Source organism: Coturnix japonica, chromosome 13 (assembly GCF_054131305.1).
Source record: "Coturnix japonica strain WE chromosome 13, WE-NBRP24, whole genome shotgun sequence".
In the NCBI taxonomy this organism is placed as follows: Eukaryota; Metazoa; Chordata; class Aves; order Galliformes; family Phasianidae; genus Coturnix; species Coturnix japonica.
Window position 1 is genome coordinate 10,581,952 of NC_140675.1, and position 16,995 is coordinate 10,598,946.

The 16,995-nt window shown below is 48.1% G+C and overlaps 1 protein-coding gene across 2 annotated transcripts in view; it reads right to left on the reverse strand.

Annotated features, from left to right (window-relative positions):
- The window catches only part of MAD1L1 (mitotic arrest deficient 1 like 1), a 307,536-nt gene that overhangs the window by 16,983 nt on the left and 273,558 nt on the right, over positions 1-16,995 (reverse strand). The window contains exon 18 of one of the 2 annotated variants that reach the window (XM_015876934.3): positions 544-1,613. The exons of the other annotated variant lie outside the window; for it this stretch is intronic. Within the exon in view, the coding sequence (XP_015732420.2) occupies positions 1,605-1,613 (9 nt within the window). The 3' untranslated portion in view covers positions 544-1,604. Of the gene's footprint in view, positions 1-543; positions 1,614-16,995 lie in introns of those variants that run through there. 2 annotated transcript variants of the gene reach the window in all.

Sequence of the window (16,995 nt, forward strand, 5' to 3'; positions counted from 1 at the left end):
CATGGAAAACAATACAAAATCCATTCAACAAATAACTCTGTGCTAACATTTGTCTGATTCCTCTCCCCTTGGCCCTTCTTCTCATCTCCATTAGCTACGTATCAGCCCTTGCCTGTGAGATGAAAACAAGCAAACCCAACCACGCTGCATCTCTCCAGGTTGTTCATTCCCCACTCATTGGCCCAAGAAACACACGACCCCATCTGCAACCACTCACACTGTGGGGCTGGGAGGATGCTTGGTCCGAACTGCTGCTCCACCAACCACCTCTGACAGCCTCCATGGCAGCACACCACGCTTCCTCTCGTGCTGCTGAGAGCAGCACAGTCTGGGACTGCTCAAAAACCTCCGTTTTCGAGAAGAGAGAACATATGTCTGTATATTACATATTTATTCACACACTGAGGCATGTTCCCACTCCCGAGACGCACACGGTATGTTTCGACTTTCTTACTCCAGCATGTTTTGCAAATCTGCTCTCCGCCCCCTCTATTCCCTCGCTTCACTTTATCAGTATCTTGTTTTAGGGAAAATGCCGCTTACCGTAAACTGGAAACGTTAACATCGGGTCAACAGGCCGCTTTCTGAGAAGCAGCTGTGGGAGCGGGAGGGATGGGGCACAGCTCTTTTCCCAGCTCAGCTCCTTTTCCTTCCACTTGGAATATTTATTTCCTCGCTGTGATCTCTCTACTCGCTCCTTGCGCTGACAAAGCGCCGCCGATATCCGCGGTGCAGGAACTCAAGGACAATCGATACTTCGCTCGACTCAAACACAATGATTTTTTTGTTGTTGTTGTTGTTTTCAAAGCTCCACATTTTGCAATTAAGTCACTCAAGACGTGGGGAAAGTGAAGGCAGGGGTTCTTTCGTGGGAGGCAGGAGGGAACGGCACAGAAGTAGAAACCAGAGCAAGCCAGCAGTGAAGCCAATAGAAATCTGCTGCATCGTTTCTTCTTTTTAATACATTTTTTACGAGAAGTGAGATCTTTGATTACATTTTTGATTAGGAGAGACAGGCAATGCCCTGCCCAATGCACAGTTAGAGGTAAAGGAGCCTTTTATGTTCATAGATATCAGACATCAAAACAGCCATTCCCAACTCTTAAAAGGATCAGACAAAGCTGCAGCTCAAACTGTGCCAGGGACTTTGGTGCAGGCAGGTTCCCAGCAGAAAGCAGTCTGGGAGTTGTGAGAAATCATGTGGATGCTGATACTCCTGTTAGGAGAAGGGGGAAATACGGGCAATTTCTGCCAGGGAAAGCCAGGAACACAACAGTGAGGGCATTACAGAGGGAGAAGGCTATGAGCAAGAGCAGCCACGATGCGAGGGGAGCTGCTAAAAAGTTGCTCCCAGTCATAAGGAAAGAGCTGCTGCTCCATCAGAGGGTCCAGGAGGATTCTACTTCTATTGCAAAAAGTCAGAGCTTCCCCTCTCTTTCCTTCCTAAAGACTTACTGGACCTCCCACACGTGGATGGCCTTGCTGTAGAGTGAACATGCTGACAACCAGCTTTGCCGCACAACACCACCGGTCTCGGTCTTCAGAGCTGCTGAGCTTCCCAGGTGGACTCTCTGCTTTCGAGGTCACCTTGATTTGCTGATACCCTACAACAGCTGAATTGTGCGAACAAGAGATTAGAGTTCTGATCTTGCACGACGCTGGCTGAATACTAACAACGGCAGCACAGTGTCCTGGCTTATCCCTCCCTATCACTGCAACGACCCCTCATTTGGCTGCGGGATCTGTGAAATCTCGATGGCTGGAATGAGATGTGAGAGCAAATCAACTCTTCAATTAATTGAGAATTTAGTTCAGCCTGGACTCAGGCACCTCCTCCTGTCACGGCTTGCCAGCATGTATTACATACAGAAGGGAAAAAACAAACTGTGGACAATTTTTTGAGAGCTGCCCAGATTGGTGGCAACTATCATGTCCATCTTACCAGAATTTGGCTCAGCTGAATGAACAGATGTCCTGAAAGCATCAGTTGCACTTGAAGCTAACTCAGAAGCTCTAACATTTTCCATACGTCCGCGGGGCCAAACGCTGACCAACTGCACTCAACCACAGCACAAACTTGCTGTGCACCCAGCACATGGTCTGACCACCACCAGCCTGGTTCTATCATCTCTTTACACTGAAACATTCTCTGAAGCACTGCCACGTCACTTCACCTCCGCTGTCACTCTCCACCTCCCCTCTAACTCCTGGAATCATGAAGAGACAGCACTGGGATGGCACAGTCTCTGACACCAGGACCCATCTAATCCAACCCGTCTCCATCCATTGCCTCCACTGCAGGCCCCAGGAACAACCCAACAGCATTAAGCTCACATTGATAACAACCAGACTGCAGTGGACAACTGCTCCTTCTCGCAAGGATTTGCTTGCTAGGGTTACTATAGATTTTTATCCTCTTTTTTTGTTTCTAATACAGCAGTAATGCCAAACTGAGGGAGTCTGTGAGATGCCCACAACTCACTCTCAACAGCATGTTGACAACCGGCGCTACATCTACATTAAAGATGAGCAAAGCCATCATGCAAACAGCCAAGATCCTGGGCAAGATAAGTGTGTGGATGACAAGCAGCTGCCTCCTGCTCAGCCTGGACACTGCAGAGGTGCTGCTGGCAGCATGAGAACTTGCCAGAAAATTCAACCCCATCTTCCACCAAAGCGCCTTCTCTACCTGGGAGATGAATAGCCCTTATTTCCTCCTGCACACACCGCTGCTGCTGCAGCACCACAACTGCCTGCAGACAACTCTCCAGGGGCTGTTTTGATGGGCTGTAGGCTTAGCTGTAGGATCCGTCTCCATGCTGGAGGATGTAAAGCACACACACACCTCTCAGCAGGGTCAGCTCACAGCAGTTTGTCTGCTTAGCACCAGCAGGTGAGAACACACTGTACACAACTGCCAGGCCGTATTACTTTGCCATTAAGCAGCAGATATGCCGCCATTGATTTCAATTAAATTTTTGTTCCTAGCAAACTCTCTAGAAATACTTAGCCCAAAGCCTGAAGCGCTTCTGAACACACACCCTCCCTGCTTTCCATGGCATATTGACGTGCTCAGTACCCCTCAGCGTACACACCAGAGGAATGGGGCAATCTGATTTCTCCCATCAGTGTCTCCAGTGGGACCGGAGCAGCATTGGGAGCACAACCACTCTGTTGCTCACGGAGCTTTTCCCTCCACCAGACACACAAAGCCCAGATGGCATTTGACGCTTTGTTTTCATGGCCACACCGATTTCATGACTGCCAATGGGTATTTTTTAATCTTTGACAAACAATGGTGAGCTGCTGGCACTGCAGGCACAGCCCCACACTGCGACCAACTGCACAGCCAAAGGAAAGGAAGGCTGCTCCAGCATTTCGGCATGACTAACAATGAGGAAGATGATAATTTATGGAACCAACTTAGCCAAAATACCACTTAAAAGATTTGGGAAACACAATAATGACTCTGGGGTCAGCTGAGGGCAGCTTGTTAAGGGCAGGACAGTTTCATTTCCCACTGCTGCCCATACTAATGGTCGCTTGACAAGAGCACTGTCAAGGTGAAAAGAGCAGTGCTCAGCTCCGGACTCTGAGCACCCTGTGATGTGTGACCACAGTCACAACAGTACAGCTCTGGGTTCCAAACAGCCACCTGGCTGCAGACATTTCTGGTAAGTCAGAAATAAGAGTAGGAACCTTAGAGAAACACCTCAAAAGATGGGCCTGTAGTTGCCCTGCTCTTCAGCCACAGCCATAAAGGGACAATGCTCATCTGGTTTCACACCCCTGCTATGTGCAGGGTCGCCAACCAGCAGACCAGGCTGCCCAGAGCCACATCCAGCCTGGCCTTGAATGCCTGCAGGGATGGGGCATCCACAGCCTCCTTGGGCAACGGCCTAAAAACCCCCTCTGCCCTCCCATCCTGTGATGCTGCTGGCACACACTGTAATGCTAGTGACTGAGGACAGACCAGCTCAAGCCACCAGTGCTGAGGGGCAGGAGGACTGAGCAGTGTGAGCCAGCTGTGCTACGGAGCTTCTGCTCACAGGGCAGCATGGCTGTGCAGACCTTCAGTGTCTCCATTCCCATTCACGTCTCTGCACTTCTCTCCATTAACCACTAAACGCCTCACCATTTCCACACAGGTCAAGATATCAGAAAGCAGAGAGGTACAGCATGAAGAACTACGCAGAGTAAATCAGCAGACAGCTTCTGCACCCAGTTAACAGGCAAAGCCCAGAGGCTCAACTTGATTAGAATAAAGACATATTCCTCCCACCTGAGCTGCTCCGCTTTGTGAGCACACTGCTCTGCCATTTTCAGTTTGTACAACAGAGTAATAGTTTCTGTACCTCATAACAGTCCTGGAAAGCTTAATTCATGTTTGTGAAGTGTTTTCAGATCTTAAATTGGAAGGCATGAGAAAGCACAAGCTGTTATTATAATTGCATTATTAAGCGCTGTTAAAAAGCACCTCAGTTTATGCTTTGTAGAATCCAGGTCCTTCTTCAGAGGAGCTTTATGCCCTTGACACATGTATTTGACAATAACCCAAATAGCCTTGATCTTTTATTCCCAGCAGGGCTTTCTTTATACCTTAATGAGGTCTCTTCTTAATCTCTTTTCCGAAGGATAAACACCTCATCTCAGCATAACCAAATGCTCTGAGCTGCTGTGTGTGAGCCCCGCTTCCCACCGCTGGGCTGGGTCTGCTTGGTACCTCTGGTCCAGGGAGAAGCCCGCAGCAGACAGGAGGAATACAGGAGAGGAATCATGAGATGCCACATTACGCCTGCAGATCTGCATGCAACATCTCTATTTCTGACAGTCAGAAACACTTTGCTGCTCCCGAGAGCTGCGCCAGCCTAGTTAGTCCCAAACACAGCAGTGCTTTTATCCCTCTCGCCCGTGATGCCTATCTTCAGCCTGATCTCTGTTTCGCAGCACACGATGCTCTCAGGCTATATTTCTGACTATATTCCTGCTTTCAGTCTCCAACATTTCACTTCCCTTGGCCTTACCATTACCAACTCAGCCAGGGATCTGTAGCCTCGTTGATATCGACTTTCTTCTCTCCTCAGTCCTTCCCTCAGGTTTCCTTTCCCCCCCCCATCATCTGCAAATTGCATCGTTTTTATCTTCCACGATGCTGGAAATCTTATCATGAAAGAGAGATTTTTCTTTTTTCTTTTTTTAATTAGTACTTGGTAATATTACCAAGCTGTGAGTTTATGGCTTTGTAGATCTTATATTTTTGACACTAATTACTCACAAAGGCTTTTAAAGCAGCATTTCAACATAGCAACTGCCATGGCTGTAATTAAGTAAGAACCAGCACATTTTTTTCACATTTCAGAAGTCTCCAGCATCCCGGCCCCATGTTGTGCTCTGACACATGAGACCAGATATCAGGAACACACCCCAGGTGTCCCCCTCCCCCCCCCAGCACCCAGCAGCCAGCACGCAGCGTCCACAGGGATTCACCATTTGCCTATTGCCAATATAAAGGGCTAATTTTAGACTCTCCATCCCTGCTTCTTGCAGGACTGCTTTTCCCATTTGCGTGCTCAGACCTCAAAGCCTTCCTTTGAACCAACCCCAGGGCTGCACTTGATGTATTTGCTGCTCACTGCCCCTCTCTGGGGCTGGGAAGCAGCAGGGGATGTACCACAACCATACCACAACCATAGCACTATCATACCATCATGCCAGGAAGGCAGCAGCACAGCTCTGAGGGTGTGATGTAAACCAGCTGCTGTGGGGAAGATCCATTAAAGGCATCTCAGTGGGCAGAGCTGGATTCCGCCGGCCTAATTTATTTCTAGATTACTCCGGGATGTTGCCTTTTACTGTTGCATTATTTGTTCTCAAACTCCAAATTAAGATTTTATGGCGCCATTAATTTTTATGTAGAAACTACCATTAAAATCAATGTTTTCTGCTTAGAACTTGACAGTTGGAGATGACTGATCGTCTGGCTTGTTCCCAACTGCTTGAACACCTCGGAAGCGGATGGGTGAGAGCTGCTGTGCCGCTAACACTGAGCTGTATCAACACAGCAGTGCGTGCACCCGGCTCATGGGATGCTCCTTCCAGCACCTCCCAATGAATGCAGGTCCTCCTTTTGTTAATGAGCCACAGCCACCACACTGGACTCTCACCCTGAGTCAGGCACGCTATAATGGACACAACCCACAGGCTGGCTGTTGGGTTGCCCTGCAGATGGCCAAGGCTGAGCCTGGACAGGTGTACACGGGCATGTGGCCTCTTTCATTATCAGGGCAGCTCGTCTGGGCTTTTCATTGGAGATCATTTTGTTTTCTAATTCTGGAGGAGCCCGCAGCGCGGTTGGCAGCAGGTAAGGGGCATGGGGAGAATATTTCCTGAATGAGATAAAGGAACATTCGCTCTTCTCGCACTCAGAGAGGAGAAAAAAAAGAAGTTTGATCATCTCAAATGAGGCACATTAAGCAAAACCGAATGCGATACGTAGTGAGTATCCGTGACAAGAGCAAACCGATCCCGCTGTTGGAATATTCATGCAAATAGAAGCAATTTCACCATGATTAAAAAGGCAATTAACTGGGGGAAAAAAAAAAACCCACACAAAAACCGCCAGCGATTTCAGAAGCTGTGTGTCAGTGAGGCCTCCGCACAGTGCTGAGCTGACATTCTGCTCACTTTCATATTCTATCAATGAGATACTCACTACTACGACTCAAGAGTGGTAATTACCCCAACTGGAGGCAGATGCTCTTAGAAAGACTCCAACAAAGTCTACACACTCCACTTCATATGCCGTGCACGGAGAGGGGGATGCAGCAGCATCCTGCCTTTCCCAGCCCTGCTCGCTCTGCAACTCAGATGAGAGACAGCAGCACAAAGAGCACCTACAGAAAGAGCGGGTCCGAACTAAACATTTTCAGCCTGGAACACAAAGCACTCAGGGAATGAGGCATGGGCAGAACTGCAGTGTCGCAGGTACTGCCTCGCAATGGGATTCAGTGCAGTTTTCCCCCCAGGTAACACGATCAGATCCATAACAGGCAAATACTGATGAAAAATCTTCAGTTATCTGTGTGATCATCTGCATGGGACCCCACAAACCAATGGATGTTTAAAGCAGCATTTGCTGTTGACACCTTCTGGAGATGCCCCAATAACTCATCCCTGCTCCAGAGGACTGCTAAGACTGATGCTATATCCAAGCACTGATTAAAAACCCAGTTTGTCCCATTTTCAGAGCTTTTTAAACCAGAGACCTCTGTGTGAGCATCACATCCCCCAAGCATTAGGCTGCTTGTCTCCTTCCTAAAGCAAGCTATCCATTTCCAGCACCACAGGTCAGCCACTAGGAAGTACCAGCAAATTCCTCCCTGGTGGCTGCTGCTCCATCAGCACCCCAACACTCACAAGGCCGGAGCACTGCAGTATGCATGAGGTGCCTTCGGGCTTGATCCCTCTGCAAGCTGAGTGTCCTCTGCTTGTCTTTGATGATTAAGGGAGCCAAAGGCTTTACCCTCAGCTCAGGACTTTCTGTGGCTGAGGTATTTTGCAGCTAGTCACAAACTCAAATATATTTCCTGTCCGGCAGATACTGTCTGCTCTCGAGAGCAATTTTTATTGGATTTGTAATCCCCTTTTCAGTTCTTTCTCTCCCCTTTTAATATTGCCTTTTAAGCCCTTTACCAGGAGTTCACTTTCTGAAGGCCAACAAAGAACACTGGACAGAGCCTTTGGGTTTAAAAAAAGAATATGCACAGAATATTAATGCAGGAAAACCATGCAACACTCTGACCCCTTTCAATTAAGGTGCCATCTCTATCACCTTCAGCTGTCCTGGAAACTTGGATGTGCCCTGAAACAACGACAGAGAAGACCCAAAAAAATCACTGCTTCAAGCTGAAATGGAGACATTTAACCACTTCCCTCCCCAACACAACATGTGCTGTGGTTCCCTTTACAGACACAACATCTCTAGACCAGATTCAGCTCAAAGTGCTCAACAAAGGCAAGGAGCTGGAAAGCATTAAGCAAAAGAAGCAAGATACTTATGGAGTGCCATAGCATAAAATACAGTCCTGTGTGAGACACATGGCAACTTACAGCTGAAATGTGGCACTGAAGGAGGACAGGATACACTTGGCTGGATGGAGGTGAAGGCCAAATCCCAATGAGCCTGGAAACCTGCCACATGGTCCACAGCACTTCCCACTCAGCTCAGTTTTGTTGTCAGAGATGTCCAACAAGCAGAGAAAAGGCTGCTTTTGACCCATGGAACTTTCAGCTGAGTGAGGTCACAGAAGAACAGAAGAGGGGAGCAAGTTGTTCATTTTCCTTCTTAAAAGGAGATGGGGCCCCATGGCTCAGTGAGCAGCCAGAAGGTTTACACCTCTAATGGATCCACTGACATGTGAGACTTCACTGCGACCAAGAGGGACAATGAGAGATGGGGAAAGAGAGTAAGCAGCAGATTTGGTGTGGTGCTCTTGGGAAGCATTGCTGTGGCCCACTACTACACCATGGGCTCTCTGCTTTCACCTCAATGAGACTCCGGATCCCTTCAAGGCCAAAAAGAGGTAATTTTTAGACCATTCTAGTGGGCAGAAGCATTCTCCTTTGTAGCTCTAGACAGAACTTGGCTGAACCAGACCTTTCTTCTCTAATCAAAGGTTTTGTGGGTCCCCAGCTCATGGTGAAACACATTTTCAGCCTGAAGCTCATCTGAGCTACAAAACCCTTTGCAAATTGAAAGGCTCACGGAGTTCAGAAAGGTGTTTCGGACCCACCTTAATTAGCAGTGAAGAAGGAAATAGTACTTTCCTGGCTTGCTGATCTCTGGAGAAAGAAACCGAATAAAGTGGTGCGTGCCAATCCCTTCGTCAAAAAGGAAAAGGAGGCAACTCTATTCTCTTAATTAACGCCACTGGAGATTGGGCTGATGAGGCCCTCATGGCAGAATTGCTGACTGTGGTTGCGTGGCCTGGAGCCTAGTAGGGAGCAGCAAAATAATGCAGCAACATGAACTCTATCCACCCACAGCCACATTTTCTGTTTTCTCTCCACCTCTGCTTTCATAACCATTTGACCATTCCAGTATTATTTCCTTTCAAGGTAAAGAAAAGCTCCATAGATTTCTTTTTTTTTCTCCTTCTGTCCTTTTAGTTCCTCTTTTTGGTGCTGGCCTCCTCATACAGAGCAGCAACAGCCTCCCTGCATCATTTTGCTTTATGCCTGAAAACATCTGTATGTGCAATTAGAGAGCCAACTCCTTTTATGTCCCTAAATGAGTAGATTTAATCACTGCCATAAGAAGTCAAACCCCACTTGGGCAGCACAACTCAGCAAGGCAATTCTCCCTGCAGTTACTCCCGCAGGGCCAGCCCTACCTGTGTGCAGGATCAGCCCCTTGGGGAAGCTCCAGGCCCTCCAGGTTCGTCTTCTCTACAGATGCAATTTCACAAATGTAATTAAGGGAAGCTGTGGGATGCCTCCCTGCTGTGCTGAATGCATCTCACCTGCCTCCCACAGCCCTGAGAGATGGAGAGCCAAGTGCTGGTGCAGGTTTGTGGCAATGCCAGTGGGGAGCAAGCAGTGGTGGGGCTTGGCATGCAGCAATACACAGGGCTTCCTGCTCTGCGAGGTGTAAGGAGAACTGTGTGATAATTTAGTAACACAATTATACAAGTAATGGATGTTGGGATTCTTCCAAAGCCAACCCCCTTTTTCTCCTCTCTTCATTTTCAGCCTTTGTCCAGCCCTTCATGCCTTGCCATCTTTTTTCTCCATCACAACTGAAGCTCTGAACCATCAGGGCTCCTTTCCTCACAACATCACCTGTCCCTGCTCCCTACCTGGTCAGCCCTCATACACAGACAGGCACTCAGCCCACCAGCTCAGCAGGTCGTGCTGGGCCACCCAACCCAGCTCTGCAGCTTCCACAGCCATTTCCCAAACAAGACTCACCCTTTGGTACCCTTCCATAATGCCCAAAAAAATGTTAGGGAAACTCAATGCAACCCAACAGCAGAAAGCACATCATCCTCTGGAAAAGAGCATGGCTGGTGCAATTAGCGTATGTGCAAAATCTATCATCTCCATTTTCCACTCCGTCAGCCCCCTGTGCCTGCACAGAGCCTCTGTCTGCTCTCAGTGCTGTTGCACGGGGCTTGGCATGCATTGGGAGTGTTCTGTTCACCTTGCAGTTACATTTTATGGCGTGCTTTCCAGTGGCCACTTCTGATTCAAAAGGAGTGCTCAAAATATACTCAGTCCTCAATTCTTTTTTCCCTTAGATTTATGATCTGCCCCCCTGGCATGTAGCTTTAAGTCATTTTATTTCAAGTAGGAATATTTTAAGAGTAATCTGTACGTGCGTGTCAGGGAAAAGAATTAATTACCGCTCTAATTAAAAGGACACTGTTGAAAATAATCTCCCTCTTTTCCTGCTGATTTTGCCCTTTTTTCTGTGAGTAAGCTTTACATTTTTGCACGTATATGTTTCTCAAGGAGTTTGAAATTAAAAAGGGCTTATTTTATTTATGCAACAGTACCAACCAGAAGTTGTGCATCAGCAAAATGCACATTAGGCGGGTGGCAAAGGCAAACATCAATGATTACGTGTAGGTCCTTGATAAGAAATAATAAGTAGTATTACTATTATTCTTATTATATAAAATCCTGGATTACTTCAAGAAGCCTAAAAAGCATTCCAACTCCCCCCAGGCTGTACTTGAGGTTTAAGACTGTAAAACACATCAATTAAATGCTTCAGCTGCATCAGGCTTTAATAGCACCTGGGCCAGGATCACAGAATCATAGGAGCACACAATGGCTGCGGCTGGAAGGGAACTTAAAGCCCACCCATTCCCAACCCCTGCTGTGGGCTGGCTGCCCCTCAGAAGGTTGGCAGCCCCCAACACACCAAGCGCTGCCCAGGCAGGGGACTCAGACAGAAGGGAGCTTGGCTTGGCCAAACGCTGCCCATGCTGGGGATGGAGACAGCTGGATGGAGCCACCTGGCTCTGTGAGCTGCCTCCAAACCAAGCACAGCTATCAAAGATAATGTCAGAGCAGCCTATGTGCATCTCTTCATGTTTTGCCTTCGGGGAGAAAAGGTTTCTATAACCACAGCATCATGGGAGTGATAGACAGGGAGGGATGGGAACTGTGTCGGCACAACGTTACTTCCACGGAACTTAATTTAAAGAGGAAAAAAAAATCAGATTAATCCCTCGGAAAATGTCATTACACAAAAATATCTGGCAGTCAAGAGGCCAATTAAGTCCGTCATTTGGAACTAAAAAAAAAACAACCGTAGGAGTATAGAATAAAGCAGAGTTCACAGTGGGACGAGTGCGGCAATCCATGGAATCCCGGGATTACATCAGCAATATGTGAGGCCTCACTGTACAAAAAGACCAGCCTGGGTTTACACTTGAATTCTTGCAAAATCCAAAGTTTCCTACCTAACTACAGCAGCATCCCTGAGCTCCCCATCCCACAGCACAGCTATTTGTACAGCAATACTCAAAAGAGAAAAAAGGGAATACCGGACCACTGCATAATTCAGTGTGTTTTGACAGTCACCTTCGGGGCACATCACACTCGACTGCTCATCACTCCTCAAAGATGGATATGAAAAGAGGCTGGAGAAAGGGACACTAGATGATATAATGGAGAGGCAATTAAAGACCACAGAAACCCAAAAGGCAAACCAGCTGCATCTTTCTCTAATTTATAGGACACAGAGCAGACAGCATGATTGATTCATACATCTCTCATCCTATCAGGAGGAGAGTGGGCATGCACTGGTAGGAAATGATGTACAACATGGGAACTGCCAGCCACACGGCCCCTGTTGACAAAGCACTTTGTGACACTTCTCTTCCTTCCCAAGGGGCTGCCTGTCGAAAATCCATCAGGGTTTAGCAATTTCTCCATGCATTAAGGCTTTAATGAGACACTATGATAGCCTCTCAAAATGCAGAGTCAACTCATGCATGGAGCTCGCTGTAACCAGGGATGCCTGCACTACATGGGGGAGTGACGTGAGCAGCGTAGGCTCCACGCATGGACTCGAAGTTAAATAAAACTCATTTAGAGCTCAGAACCAGTAAGATATCGTCTCTCAGCAATCTGCAGTAGATCCTCCCCAGGAAACACCTTGGGAAAGCAGAGCTTCCTCTCTTTTTCTTTCCCTGAATGCTCTTCACAAAACTCTCCCTTACCTTATCCACTATCACCCCCTAGATGCTGCAGGTTCACAGGCAACAGCACCAAACACGTCTGCCTCCCCTCCTGCGCCTTAGGAATCGTTTCCTGACTGATTTCATTTGCTACAGAAACCTTAAAAACATCGTTACGCCCTGTTATATTTAATACAGAGACAGCAAGGATGGGTAACGCCAACAACCAGCGCGAATAGACTCGTATGTCTTTAAAGCATTCTCTGGAAAAATACAGATGATGGAAAGAAACTGTGCTGAAGAGATCTGGGCTGCTGCCCATAAATCTAGAAGGAAATTTAGTCCCTAAAGCTCTGAAAGTTGCTATTGCTCTTCTTGAAATGAGCAATTGGGTAATCAGCGTTAATATTAAACAGCTTGTTCCAACAAAAAAAAAGACAATACAGGAGATTCTGCCCTCCCAGCATCGGGAGACAGAAAATCTCAGACTAAAAAATGGTGCTTTTTACTTGTTCCTGAATTCACAGATCTCACTGTGCTGACCGTGATAAGAAAGTATTGAACAACCAGTCACACCGGACATATATACATAAACTCTACGCTTGCCAATATATAGGTATAAACTCTCTGCTTGCCACACCAAGTTCCCCTTGCCAGCTTAAGTCCAAACAGAGACCTTCAAAAATAACAGCAAGTTGAGTTTCTGTAGATAAATATGCCACTGAATGGCACTGCCTTGAATTTAAGACTTCCCTGGCTAGATGCAAGTTTGGGGGCTGTGGGAAAGCAATGCATCTTCCTTCCCCAACAGAATGAATTTCTGCTTCCAACTGCATGGCACAGAGGGGAAGATTTTAAATCTGCCTGAAACAGCAAGCTTGCCTATTCTGAGACCCGAACAGTCAACATTATTTTAGGGGGAGGGAAGCCGGAGGGATAGATGAAGCAAAATATGTTAAGCAAAGCAACTTTTCTTTTTACAGTGGCATCTGTGTGCCAAGGCTGGAGCGTTTGGAACAGGAGCGGGAGTGATGGGGAGGGATTAGTGCAGGGAGCCAGGCATCACTCAATGGACGGACGTTTCACATTTGTCCATCCCTGCAGTGCTAACTCTGGCACAAGCAGGTATTCTTGAACGTATACCCAAACCTGTACGATTGCAGTGTGCAGGTATGCAGGGTGCACAGCTGCATGGAGCCAACCCAGCCTGCAGCCAGCTCCCTGCTGATACAGTCACTGCCTGCAGCACCAGTGAGGTTAACGAAAACCTACGGATCCCAGCGAAAACGTTCTGTGCCATTTGTATTTACCTGCACCTAACGAGGCTGTTATCAGCAGATTGAAGTTTCAGGGGCAGGTGACTCCTGAACCTGAAATGAAAATACACAGCCTTTCCATCCCGCTCTTGCTCCAGCAGCCTTGCAGTAGGTGCACTTATCTGACTCAGCTCCTTTCTCAAGAGGCTATTAATATTTGGCTCTGTATGTACAGGTCTATTACAGGCCCATCCATAACCCACCCAGAGAGCCTGTAACACTGCCAAGCAGAATGCTTGGAAACAGCAGGGAATTGCACCAGGTTCTCCAAGTTTGCTTCACACCAACACAACACGGCCCGGAGAGGGGCAGAACAGTGCTCCAGCAGCCCTGGGCTGCCAAGCAAGAAGAGATGAAGCAGCACATGTTCCCTTTGCTGCTGCCTGGCTCTGGCTGCACACATCCTGCTCCCACATGCACCTTCTGTGCTAGAAGCTGGGGCACTGAACACAAGTCCTTCCCCATCTCCCCCCTCCTCTTCCTCTCCCCATCCCCTCGCTCTGTTTTCACATTCACAGGCGCGTGCCTCCTGCTCCCGAGAAGTCACAGCTGCAAACGCAGCAGTACCTGCCTGGAATTGAAAAGCCGGACATTACCACGTCGTCCAGCTCTGCTGACTTATCGTTTTGCTCTCACCTATGTCTCATTATCCTGCAGTTTCTTGCCAGGCCTTGGCTTTCTCATCACCTTCCTCCCCCTTCCTGGCCCTGTGCCTCTCTGCCCTTCCCATTAAACACGGGATCAATGCTCTCCCTGTGCTGTGCTCTCATTCCCTGTGCCCCCCCTCCACTGATTACACACCAGGAGCTCCTGCTGCTGCTCGACCCACACTACACCTCATCTTCCCCCTGCAAAACAAAGCACTGATGCCAGGGGAGGCTCAGCACTGCACAACAGCCACTGCAGCTCACTCCCATCTCTTACAGAGAGGGAAAAAGGCACAAAACTTGGTCAGAAAAGCTGCAAAGGACAGCGATCAAAATACAGCAAGCCAACTTATTGGCTCCTGCCTTGCTCAGAGCTGACTGCATGCCTCTGCATCACAGGTATGCAGCTCATGCCAAGTGCATGCCAAGTCCCAGCCCCACTTCCTTCTCTATTTTCTGGAAATTTAGTCACTTTTTAACTTGCACTTTGACCAGCACAGAGAAACCCTGGGAGCATTAATGACATCAAATTCACCTCCCCTCACACTGCCAGGGGCCCTGCAGAGACCATCCCATGTGCTCATGCAAGGATGGCACCGGCGGTGCACACTAATGGTCTCAGGAATCTTTTGGTTTGACTTTCATTATGTAGGCTTCCCGTTTCTGAGGCACAGTGAATATATACATTCAGTGCAGGGGAAAAAAGGGGGGGGGGGAAATAGAAAGAAAGAGCTCAAGAATCACTGCAAATCAGCCGAGTTGGAGGGAACATCCCGGACTGAGCAAAGTGTGCCATCAAAGGAGGGCCGGGAGCACAGCAGGCAGCACGAAGCCAGCCCCGCTCACTCGCAGTGCTGAGGCAGTGGGAAGGGCTCCTACACAAAAGGAAGGACTTTAAATAAAGATGAAGCAGATACAACCACATTGTTGCTTGGCCAATGAATTTAATCTCCACCTCGGAGGTTATCAGACACAAGACCTTTTCTGTGGCCTTTCCCAACCCCTCCACTTCTCACCTGCAGGTCTGTTCACTCCTGAGTATCTGGACTATTAACCCTTACAGTTTCCCACTTCCCTCCTCCCAGTTGTTATGCCTGTCCACTGCTCAAGCCTAGTGATGACCTCTCTGTTTCCCTCTCCATGCACAGTCCCTGTCACAGCCATGTATCACAGCTATGCTGGAGCAGCTCCCTTCCCACACCCCACCATTGCCCTGTGCCAATATTTCCAGCTCCAGCTCCTATCACCTCAGTTGGCTTGAATATCTTAAAGGCAACTCTGAACCACGTCCTTGAATTTGGCCTCGGAAGCGCTCAGTAAATCCCACCGCCTTCATCTTTTCACCTCCTAATCCTTTGTTCCTCTCCTCCGTCAGTATTGACAACCGCACTCTTTCTTTTTTTCTTTCTTTTGAAAATTGACTATTCTAAAGGATTAACCCCAACAGTTAATTTTTGACTCCACTTAAGATTCAGCTTTGCGCGCATATGGCGGGCTCAGCTGAATGCAAACAGATCAGCTGTGAGACACCATTTGGACTGTTCCCTCCTTGGGGCAGGGAATGGGATGACAATCCTGTGTTCTATAGCCCCTCTTCCTCATTATTCTGCTCTAAGTGCCAAAAAAAAAACCAAAACAAAAAAAAACCAAAAAAAAAAGCCATATGGACGGATGCTACCACATGTATTTACTGCCTCTGGAAGCTCCCAAACATGAGGAAAATGCACAGCCGGTGCTTTGTCAGGATAGGAGGAGCATCAGTACACAGGCAACTCATATCACAGAACAGCACCAATTAATATTAGGGGCTTCCCTGCCAAGCAGCTTTAACCACCATAGGATGCATTTCCTCCCTTCCTAATGCACAGCCCCTCTGTCACCTGCTGGGCACAACCATCCCATAACCAAGAGCATAAAACCGCCTTATGGTACAGAGCTGTACTGGATGCCAGGGAGATGCAGCACTGACCTGAAGGCAGAAGGATCCCACCTGATATCCACCCCATGAACCTACATTTTCGAGCCCTTTGGCCCTGGCTCACTTGTTCACAGCCTGCTCTCTTTGAATGAGAGCCATGCTGATGGTGAGGAAGCAGGAGGAAGACACAGCAGTCTCCAGAAAGTGATTTTATCCAAGGCAGCAACTGAACAGAGCTGCAGCTACTGCTGTCTCCACAGCTCAGTGCAGAATGCAGAAAGGGATCCAGGTGACATCATATGATTTAGAAGTTAATTAAACTGAGTGATATGCTCTAACGGCTCCAGGTGTTTATTTCAAGGTTCTACAGCGTTTAGAAGGGAAGAATGGAGGGGAGGGGGGGAATCTAATAAAAAATCTGGTGAGTATTACATTAAGAAGTAATCACACTGTTAAATCACTCTGGGTTCTGGAGCACTTCTAATAACTTCAAACCTTGGCAACTCTCACCAGCTCAGGCTCATTTCCACCGTTCTGTTGTCCTCCTTCACAGAGCTGGCAGGTTTTTCCTTTTAGGAAACCCAGGAGAGAACCGTGCAACCCAGCAGCCATGCAGCAGCCTGGAGGCTTTGTGCTTCAGCATAGGCAACAGCATCACCTTTGCTTGAAGGCACGTTAGATCCCTTCTGAGCACTAATGGACCAGCTGGAATGGTCCCATCCCTTCTATTGCTGCTGCTGGCTGGAATGAGAGCAGCCCAGAGGCGCAGCACAGCGCTGGGCACGAAGGATTGTTGTCCCACATCCCTGCCAACCACTTGATGCCAGCCCAACTGCATGTGCTCTGCAGGCATTCACCACCTTTTCTTCTACAGGTTCAAAAATCCACAACTTTGAGTCTTCACATCTCAAGGTTGGCGATCC